Raw genomic sequence first — 10976 nt, 5'->3', positions numbered from 1 at the left:
GTGTGTCAGTGTGAGTGTGTCAGTGTGTGTCAGTGTGTGTCAGTGTGAGTGTGTCAGTGTGTGTGTGTGTGTGTATGTATCTCAGTGTGTGGATCTCAATGTGTGTGTGTGTGTGTGTGTGTGTGTGTCAGTGTGAGTGTGTCAGTGTGTGTGTGTGTGTGTATGTATCTCAGTGTGTGGATCTCAATGTGTGTGTGTGTGTGTGTGTGTGTGTATCTCAGTGTGTGGATCTCAATGTGTGTGTGTGTGTGTGTGTATGTATCTCAGTGTGTGGATCTCAATGTGTGTGTGTGTGTGTGTGTGTGTGTGTGTTCAGGAGCACCGGATTCCTGTCTTGAATCCTGCTTGCCACTAAATGCCATGCAACATGTCCAGCATATATATATATATATATATATATATATATATATATATATATATATATATATATATATAAGAGAAAGTAGTCTATGTGGACTCACGATTGCTTCTTCCAGTTTTCAAGTGAAGTCGACCAAGACAGACGGCACTCTCAAAAAAAAAACAGGACAGGACCACTGTGACTTTATATTTTAAAAAGTTCTAATAAGTTTATTCCATTAAAAGCAAACGAAAAGAAAAAACAACGCGTTTCGACAGCATGTCTTCAGCAGGTTCGCAATCTAAATCCAATCTTGTAACATTTTTACATGAAACAGTTTTAGAGCCGATATTACAATTTCGTTCTTTCTTTACTTTTTTTTTTTTTTTTAAATATGACCAAACTGTCATTAAAACCCAAACAATGTAATTATTATTATTATTATAAGGCAAGTATAGCTTCTTATCTGTTGTGTTTTCAGTCTCTTCTTCACAATGCAACGTGACTTCCTAGAGAAATGTTGCTTGGAGTAGTTCAGCCCAGCAGCATCTCTACGGCGGATTGTGGGGATCACAGCTGAATGACTGTCTGCTCTCTCAGGTCACTAAGGCTTCCTGCTCCCAAAAAAGAGCCAAAATGGAAACAGAGAGCTGAAAGAAAATAAACAAATAAAATCAATCAATCAATCAATCAATCATTTATTTATATAGCGCCTTTTATAAGTAATTGAGAGCTCGTTTGGAACAAACACCAGCAGGACAGGGGGTCCCCAGGACCAGGGTTTGAGAACCATTGATTTAGAGGACAGGATTTCAAACCCCAGTGCACTAGAGCGGACATTTTAAACTAGAAACAGACTTTAAAAGTTTTATAAGTGTAAAAAGCTGTCAGGATGTTAACAATGAAAAGAAAAAAGACAGGTGCGTTATTTAAACAGCTGTAGCAACACGTGGGGACGCGTCGTGCTGTATATTTCGGAACCCCCGCTACCTACTATTTAGAGAGGGTACACATGTGAATATAGGTTTTGTGCCGGCTCCAAGCAGCGCTGTGAACGCGGATTAACAAACCGTCTTTTATTCTGTTAAATCTATTTTCCTACCTGTCATTACCTCCTGTGTCGTTTCTGCTAAACCCCAAAAAGATCTGATGAGGTCAGTTTCTATTAAAAACTGTATTTTGGGGGGGGGGGGGGGACGGGATGACATTTAAAACATTTTGACACTCCCAACTGCTTGCTGAAATTGAAGCTGTCGTTAACATCCCTAACTAAAAATGAAACGGGGGGGGGGGGGCCTTTCCCCACCTGGCCAAACGGCTTAAGATGCCCCCAGCTTTTGTTTCCGCCTCTTCTGACGTCATATCTCTGGCTTCCATTCCTTCTGACGTCATATCCTCTCCGGCTTCCACTTCCTCCCCATCTTCCGTTTCTTCGCTGCGCTGGTTTGGGCCGCTTTGAGTCAAAGATTCGTCTGGAAAGAAAAGAGACAGAAGGAAAGAAAGCGTCTGGGGAGGCGTGCCGGTCCAGGGAGTTAACTAGAGGGCTCAGCCGTTGACTCCCTGTGTGTGTGTGTGTGTGCGTGTGCGTGTGTGTCTGTGTGTGTGCGTGTGACCCTGAGCAAGTCACTGAACCTCCTTGTGCTCCGTCCTTCGGATGAGACGTAAAACAAACGAGCTCCTATTGGAAGAGACTCAGCAGCAGCAGCAGCAGCAGCAGTTGTTGATGAAGCAGTTCACCCTCCTAGTCTCTGTAAGTTGCTGTGGATAAAAGCGTCCACTGAATGATTGGGGCAGCAGTGTGGAGTAGTGGTTAGGGCTCTGGACTCTTGACCGGAGGGTCGTGGGTTCAATCCCAGGTGGGGGGACACTGCTGCTGTACCCTTGAGCAAGGTACTTTACCTAGATTGCTCCAGTAAAAACCCAACTGTATAAATGGGTAATTGTATGTAAAAAATAATATGATATCTGTATAATATATAATGTGATATCTTGTAACAATTGTAAGTTGCACTGGATAAGGGCGTCTGCTAAGAAATAAATAATAATAATAATGACTAATTAATAATATTGTGTCTTTGTGTTGAAGATCAGGGATATGTGTATCTGCGCTTAACAGATCAGATGTAAGTGTTTATTTAGTACTTATAGTAGGCTCATCATTACTGTACATGTCCACTGACCGTTTATTTAGATCAATTCTCACAGACAGTATTCAGTTTCAGAGCTTTGCAATACATCGCGATTCTAAAAAATAATGACACTTTCTTAACAACAATCTAGAAGTCCATGTGCGATCTAACCCTAACCCAACTGATATTAAATATGCAAACCCAATTAGCACGCTGTTCCTCAATCAGGTTTGGAGTTTGCAAAGATGCTTTTAAATCCTGCTACGTTATTTTATGCAGTTTCAAAGCCATTACTGTAACAGTAACTGCCCGCTAGCACAGAACATCTTTTAATAACTACATTACATACGGCGGGAGACAGCTGTTTTGAGCGCCGCGTATCTTTGGACAGGACAGCCTGGGCATGCATGTTGAGGATTCTGTAAAAAAAAAAAAAATACAAATAAATCATCAAGTAATTAATGAAAACAACCATTTCAGACACTTAACCGAACCCTTAATTGAACTAATAATTTGCTTAATTAGGACCTTTTTGAATTGCTCCAGGAAAATGATGCTCCAGATTTAAAATGTTACAGCTAACTTGAAATCCGCAACTGTTTTATGAGCTGAAAACAAGTAAATAGGTCTAATTAAACAAAGTTCAAATAAGGGTTTAGTTAAGTAATTGAGAGCTCAGTTGGAATGAAAACCAGCAGGCACAGCAGAGGGGGACCCCAGGACCGGGGTTTGAGAAGCCCCGGTTTAGAAGGGCTCATCCCTTGTTAGCACACCATTCTCCCCTACTGGGGAGGGGGGAGGGGACTAATTAAAAAACATTTTTAAAATGCTCCCAGTGTTTTAGACCCTACTGCTTCAGCTGGTAGGCTATTCCATGCATTTATAACCCTCTGTGTAAAAAAAAATGCATGATACACCTTATTTTTACTGTAAGGTTAACTTATCAAAAACGAATACCTCACAGTTATTCTATATCTTTTATATAGCTTTTTTTTTTCCATTTCTGTTAGCAAAAAACAAGTAACAAAGCGATTGAGTAACCGTTGCTCCCGAGGAACTGCAAGGAGAATCGTGTCTTAATAAAAAAAAAAATTGAGAATGGTTCATTTTTTACATTTCATTTCGCTAATCTTTTAAACACGACTGTCTGTGCGTGCGCCGCAATGAACAGGGTGTTTGTTCTGAATCCAGGGCAGAACAATTCACGTTACTGTGTCCGTCTCACCGCAAGGCCTGTCCCTGGCTCATCTGCTTCATCGGCAGCGTTGCTCAAATCACTTTCACTCCTGTGGTCAAAGAGAAAGGTTGCTTTTCATTAGTAACACTGCAAATCCATTGTGCAGCGTTTGCGTAACACATAATATGTATGTATACATAACGACAACAGGCAAGTTTGATCATTATTCAAACACTCTTTAAGATAACAGAACATACAGCTACTGCCAAAAGTTTTTGCATTACCTAGAATTTTTAGGATTGAGACATGCTTAAAAAAAAAAAAAAAATGAACATAATTTAGATTTTTTATGTAACCTTGTGTAATCAAAGAAACTACAAAATGATCTCGCCATAATAATAATTATTATTATTAGTTTATTTAGCAGACGCCTTTATCCAAGGCGACTTACAGAGGCTAGGGTGTGTGAACTATGCATCAGCTGCAGAGTCACTTACAATTACGTCTCACCCGAAAGACGGAGCACAAGGAGGTGAAGTGACTTGCTCAGGGTCACACAATGAGCCAGTGGCTGAGGTGGGATTCGAACCGGGGACCTCCTGGTTACAAGCCCTTTTCTTTAACCACTGGACCACACAGCCTCCTAGTAGTAGTAGTAATAATAGTAGTAGGTATATTTCATGTTAGATTACGAAACGTTAATTTTGGTCAGTTTTTTATTTAAGTATATGGGGGGGGGGGGGGGGGGGACTACAAAGCGGTGTGTGTAATTCAATATGTTAGAGTAAAGTTCTTCAGCAGGTTTCAGAAGAACATTTCTGAACGAGAGGAGGACATTGGACCCATCAGAGCTCGTCCGGTTCCGAGCAGCCGATGATCTCAGAACTTTGTCAAGCCGGGTCTTAAAGGATCCCAGGGATTCAGCCTCGACAGCGTGACTAGATAAGCCCGTTCCGTACCCTCGCCACTCCCTGTGTGAAGATTGTTTTCACCTGTGTCCATCACACTGCTTCTTTAAAATGTTACTTCATTTGTATTATTTTCTGCTTTTGTGTATGCCCAGGGACTGCCAATATAAAATGAGCCCCTAGCTAAATCTGGGTGTAGTACATTTTATGACATACATGTTAAAAAAAATTGTACGTTGTCCCTGTCAAATACATACATAAATAAATTATTATTATTTATTTCTTAGCAGACGCCCTTATCCCTTATCTTTTACATACAATTACCCATTTATACAGTTGGGTTTTTACTGGAGCAATCTAGGTAAAGTACCTTGCTCAAGGGTACAGCAGCAGTATCGCCCACCTGGGATTGAACCCACAACCTTCCAGTCAAGAGTCCAGAGCCCTGAGCCCTAACCACTACTCCACACTTCGTCCTAAATCTATCTTATTTTTCAACCTTAAGATTTGACTGAAAAGGAAATCCCTGTATATGAGCTGGGCACCCTGTTGTCAGTAAGCATCAACATTTTACAGAAGGGAATTTTAAATAAGGATTTATTTGAAACCACTGACATGACTTTTTCAGACCGGAGTCCAGAGCCCCCTGGTGGCAGATTTTGCTTACTGCGCTTCGGTGGCCTTACTGTGATGTCATCCTCCTGAGATCTTCCTCCATCTGCTCTGACCTTCAAAAAGAAGTATTGTGACATCACACGGCCTGTTATATACACGCTGATTTAAGAAGTTATGTGATTGGTCAATTTACAAGATATCAATAAAACATTAAATAACACAGAGTGCTACTAGTAAGTAACTTATTTGTTTTTTTTACAGCGTGTTTTATACAACAGTATCTCAAAGCGCTTTACAAGTCAACAAAAACAAAAATCAGGGATGGAAATAAGACTCCCACTGAATCGCAGTTTGATCCGTTCCTGGTTTTAATAAGACATGCCCAAGCTTGTTATTACCTATACACTACAGCTAATGAAGCTTGTAGTAAAACCTGGACAGGGTGAAACTGCCGTGCAATAGGAGTCTTATTTCCATCCCTGAAAATGACCATAATATGAATTAAAACAATTACAAAACGTGAAAATGAAAAAGTTCTAGTAAAATGAATTAAATAAAATAAAACGTGACTATTAGTCGAGAAATACAAAGAGAAGAACGACAAACATTTTGTATAAAATGGTCGTCTAAAACCTTTTAATCTTGATTTGTGAGAGCGGTATGTATTTCAATCTTTTCTACACATTAATTTCCTCCTAGTTCATGTAATACTTACAGGTGTGCACGTGGACAGTGTTCGTTTAGCTGGGAAAATAAAAATAAAAACAATGTTACACGTTAGCACCGTAATCACTTTAAAACAACCATCCCACTACATTATAATCAATATTAAAACAAAAAAAAAAAAACGCTTATTTTAATTAACTTGCTAAACGTGCTTTGAAGCAGGGCTCTCAAAACTGGCGAGAGGAAAGAGTCAAGCTACAGAGTCTGCATTTTTGTGCCAATTTAAACACACGAACGCACACACACACACATGCATGCACACACACATGCACACACACACACAGAGTCCCGTCTTCTCCTCTAATGATAAAAAAAAAAAATATTGTGGATTTAATGAGCCCTCTATGACTTGATCCTCAGCTGATGCGCTATCCTTGCACTATCGCACTGCTAACATGTCACTGTGGATACAACTCGCTGTGATCCTAACATGTTGCCTCCTAGTTCATCTTGTACTGTAGTAGTATAATTCACACTTACTCAGTGTAAACTACACTGTGTTTAAATATGAAGCTTGCATTGTAACCCTGCACTGCCCTGTAACACCTGTGTGAGTCGCCTGGGATAAAGGCGTCTGCTAGATAAACTAATAATAATAATAATAATAATAATAATAATAATAATAATAATAATAATAATAATAATAATAATAATAAATACTGCTAATGTAGTACTGTGTTTGCATATTAATAAATAATAAAACCTTAAATTGCAAAGGACAGCTATACTGACGTAAAAAATAAAAAGAATGAAAGAAACACCACAAGCTAAAACTCAAAGCAGTTGTTAGCTGGCAGTGCGGGGGTTAACCCTACCTGCCCCAGCCTGCCCCTGCTGTTGCCCTGAATTGAGCTCCAGGTACAGGGTGCAGACGTCAGGGTGCGCGGAGAGAGAGGAGCTGCCCTGTTTGAATCTCAGCTCCGACACTCTCTCCCACTTGCTCTTATCTGACAGCATTGTGAAGGACACTTTCTGGATCGCTGGCAGATTTCGAAAACAACTTTCCGTAGCAGTTTTGATCCGTTCCTGGTTTTGCTGCGAGTTTGATAAGACACACCTGAGCTTGTTACCTAGACACACTGGGGGCTGATCAAGCTCTCTCTCTCTCTCCCTCTCCCCCTCTCTCTCTCTCTCCTTCTCTCCATCTCTCTCTCTCTCTCTCCTCCCTCTCTCTCCCCTCTCTCCCCCCTCCCTCTCGCTCTCTCTCTCTAATGCTATATGTAAAGGTAAAGAGAATTAATTATAAGTGAAGGATACATGGAAAGATATTGAAATGCTTCGTGGCGAAGGGCTGCACACTCTCCAGATTGGCAAGAACAACACGAACAGCATCCTGTAAAAAAAAAAAAAAAGAACATACAGGAAAAAAAAAAAGACAAGTTTAGAACTGTTGCTGCCTGTTGAAAGGGCATTACTGGAATTGCTGTGTGTGTCGTGTGAAAAGAAGAAATCTACCTAATACCTAATCTGCATCATACTACACTTGCAGCTGTTTATCATTATTATTATTATTATTATTATTATTATTATTATTATTATTATTATTATTATTATAAAAGGTCTTAAGCTGAGGGAACACGCAGACACTTTGTGGCTTGTAACTGGTTTTCAGGAGACCAGGTTTCAGGCCACTGCGTGACACACCAGGCAGGGAGACTTGGGGGTTTGATACAGCGAACCTCAAACCAGGCAGGGAGACTTGGGGGTTTGATACAGCGAACCTCAAACCAGGCAGGGAGACTTGGGGGTTTGATACAGCGAACCTCAAACCAGGCAGGGAGACTTGGGGGTTTGATACAGCGAACCTCAAACCAGGCAGGGAGACTTGGGGGTTTGATACAGCGAACCTCAAACCAGGCAGGGAGACTTGGGGGTTTGATACAGCGAACCTCAAACCAGGCAGGGAGACTTGGGGGTTTGATACAGCAAACCTCAAACCAGGCAGGGAGACTTGGGGGTTGGTTCAGAGGCTGTGTACCAGTAATATCGAGGGATGGGAATAAGACTCCCGTTGCACAGCAGTGTGATCCAGTCCTGGTTTCACTAGGAGTTTAATAATCAGACACACCTGAGCTTGTTAGCTAGACACAATGGTGGTTGATCAAGCTGGTAGCAGTAAAACCTGGAATGGATCACACTGCTGTGCAATAGGAGTCTGATTCCCATCCCTGTTGAGTTTGTTAGATATATTTTATTGGGCAGCATGAGTCTGGAGTTCTGTGACGCATGTCTGTGTGCTATCTGCTAAGAATTTAATAATAATAATAATAATAATAATAATAATAATAATAATAATAATAATAATAATAATAATTGAACATTACCTCTAACTCTTGTGTGATGCCCTCCTCATTTCTAAAATCCTCCGCTCTAGAATTGAAAAGATAAAATAACAGAAGGAACAGAAGCAGTAACTTAGCCCACTCCCTTATGGAAAAAAACACATATTTTTAATATATGGTAGAAAAGTATGACCCTTATATTTTTCATATATAGAAATTGGCCCCTATTTTATATATTTAAAATATATGGCATATATGATAAATATATTTTAAGTCTGTAATCCATATTTATTTGATATGTTGTAGGGGCAGCAGTGTGGAGTAGTGGTTAGGGGCTCTGGACTCTTGACCGGAGGGTCGTGGGTTCAATCCCAGGTGGGGGGGACACTGCTGCTGTACCCTTGAGCAAGGTACTTTACCTCGATTGCTCCAGTAAAAACCCAACTGTATAAATGGGTAATTGTATGTAAAAATAATGTGATATCTTGTAACAATTGTAAGTCACCCTGGAGAAGGGCATCTGCTAAGAAATAAATAATAATAATGTTGAAAATGTATGGTGCATAATATATTTTCATTAGGCTGTAATCCATATAAAATAAATATATCGATTACAGACTAATATATATAAATTAATTTTAAATATATAAAAAAAGGGGCCAATTTATATATATGAAAAATATAAGGATCACACTTTTCTACCATATAAATATGTTTGTTCCATAAGGGCTACAACCAAAGAACCAAATAAATTTGTCTTTGAACAAAAATCAGAACACAAACTGTATTTCTGCAATTTGATTACACTTTTGACGTTAACAAAATTAAGAGTGAGTTTATGATAACAATATATAGTTAAAGAGATGTATTATTATTATTATTATTATTATTATTATTATTATTATTATTATTATTATTATTAGTTTTAATTAACAGGTGGTAGTAGATTGATGCTAAGTTTTTAAAAAATAAATGATCCGCAAAATGACAAAGCAGACGGTCCTTCAAATGAGGACAGTAATGCCGGGGTGATAATGTTTTTGAAGTACATCTTAACAATTGTGTTGGAAAAATAAAATATATTTGATTTACCTTGCGTTGTTTCCGTATCTTATTCTAAACTTATAAACACAGTCGTCGGCGTGAAAGAATCTGGTTTCTGGGAGCGGGTAGCGGAATGTGTTAACTGGCATTTTCTGAACAAGTTTCTGCAAGAAAAAAAAAGAAGTTTATCTAGTTTGCGGTTTTATAAAGTGCCGTGAAAATCTCAGAGAACGGTTACAAATAACGACAATGTAAAACTAAAAATAAATAAATAAATGAACTATGTGGAAAGCATGAATATTACATTATTGTAATAAATGTCCCTGCGAAATTTAAACAGATTCAGTTCTGAGGAAGGTAGCTTTTACTTCGTATAACCAATTTGTATCAAATTCATTTTTATTTTAAAATAAATCGGGGCACAGGCTGTATTGATGTAACTGGATGCATTACATTTCGACTTACCGCGTTTAACAAAACGTGAGCAAGTTTATCATAACAGAAACAGAAAATTCAGATAACACCGGTACTTAAAAAAAAAAAAATATATATATATATATATATATATATATATATATATATATATATATATATATATATATATATATATATATATAAATGTCCACAAATAATTAGCACAGTGGCACTTTAAGGGTTAATGCACATTCATCGTTTATATTAATAGGTCCGTTATAAAACAAAATTATAATATCGTACTTGTTTAATTGTCCTCACAACCCTAATTAATATGACCGTGTGATTTGTGATTTTAATTTTATTTCCAACATGTAAAAAAAAAATTATGTATTATTATTATTATTTATCCGAATCCCCAAAAAGTACTAGGCCCAATGTAAACCTAAACGTGTGTAAACGAAGACAGTTATCTTTCAAATTTAGACACACGTATTTTTGTTTTTCTGTATTCCTTACACAGAAACAGCCGCGTTTACTTACACGAAATAAAATATATATATTTTAAAAAAATACTTTTGAGGTGTCCAGTTGCCGAAACGTCGTCTTCGGAAAAGGATTTAAAAAAAAAAGGCGCGCTCCGCTCGAGCGCTTCTCCAAAGTTCTGTAACAAGTGTTAAGGTGGTATTGCACGTTGATATATAATATATATAATTTATTTCTTAGCAGACGCCGTTATCCAGGGCGACTTACATTTTAATAGCAATGGAATTGAAATATTCACATTTGTATACTATCACACATTGGATCTTATTGAAATATTTGGTCTTATAATTTACACACTGTACACTTCGCATTTTAATAACCTTCATTTAGAATGTCTACTTTTTTTTTTTTTATAAAAGAAAACATTTTGAAATATTCACCTTGTAGGATGCAGCCTCTATCTACAGATGAAAGCTCCACAGAACTGAAATAATTTGTGTGTGCTCTTAGGGCCTTTAGTAAGTTCTGCATAAGCTAATTAAATACAGCACTAGCCAACTGCTTGGGGGTGTGCAAGACAGGTCTATTGATGAAGATCCTGCTACTGATATATCATTATATGCATGTCCTTACATTCTGATTAGCTGCTAACATGCCATTTGCCATGCAGTTAAAACTAAGAGTACGTAAAGTCAATGGTTTAGCTTCTCGTGTGTTGTTGCTTACTTAACAGACACGTCCATTTAACAATTCCACCTTAAATTTTCACGTGGGGGCGGGGGAGTAATTCCGAGCACTTCGACTCTATTGAAAGTTCTGTAAATCCAAGTGTCATATATTGAGACACCAGCAGGG

The 10976-nt window shown here is 38.3% G+C and overlaps 1 protein-coding gene across 1 annotated transcript; it reads right to left on the bottom strand.

Moving 5' to 3' along the window:
* Window positions 1-578: 578 nt before the first annotated feature.
* Window positions 579-10625, bottom strand: LOC117398566 (membrane-anchored junction protein). The gene is made up of 11 exons (XM_059012149.1): window positions 10562-10625; window positions 9270-9385; window positions 8220-8265; window positions 7153-7228; window positions 6711-6842; window positions 5885-5913; window positions 5170-5282; window positions 3695-3755; window positions 2819-2888; window positions 1647-1812; window positions 579-990 (listed from the first exon to the last, which is right to left on the bottom strand). The coding sequence occupies exons 2-11, from the start codon at window positions 9368-9370 to the stop codon at window positions 945-947; spliced, it is 840 nt and encodes a 279-aa protein (XP_058868132.1). The 5' UTR covers window positions 9371-9385; window positions 10562-10625; the 3' UTR covers window positions 579-944.
* Between the last annotated feature and the right edge of the window lie 351 nt (window positions 10626-10976).

This window comes from Acipenser ruthenus, chromosome 43, assembly GCF_902713425.1.
Source record: "Acipenser ruthenus chromosome 43, fAciRut3.2 maternal haplotype, whole genome shotgun sequence".
NCBI classification, from domain to species: domain Eukaryota; kingdom Metazoa; phylum Chordata; class Actinopteri; order Acipenseriformes; family Acipenseridae; genus Acipenser; species Acipenser ruthenus.
Note: the sequence above shows the minus strand (reverse complement) of the source record. Positions and strands in the feature narration are given on the sequence as shown.

Excerpts from the sequence above, each read along its gene's own strand:
- LOC117398566 (XM_059012149.1), bottom strand. The coding sequence starts at position 9,370 with ATGCCAGTTAACACATTCCGCTACCCGCTCCCAGAAACCAGATTCTTT. Across the intron at positions 6,843-7,152 it reads GCATTTCAATATCTTTCCAT|ATAAGAGCAAGTGGGAGAGA; the intron begins GTATCCTTCACT and ends CAATGCTGTCAG. Across the intron at positions 2,889-3,694 it reads AGCCAGGGACAGGCCTTGCG|AATCCTCAACATGCATGCCC; the intron begins GTGAGACGGACA and ends TTTTTTTTACAG.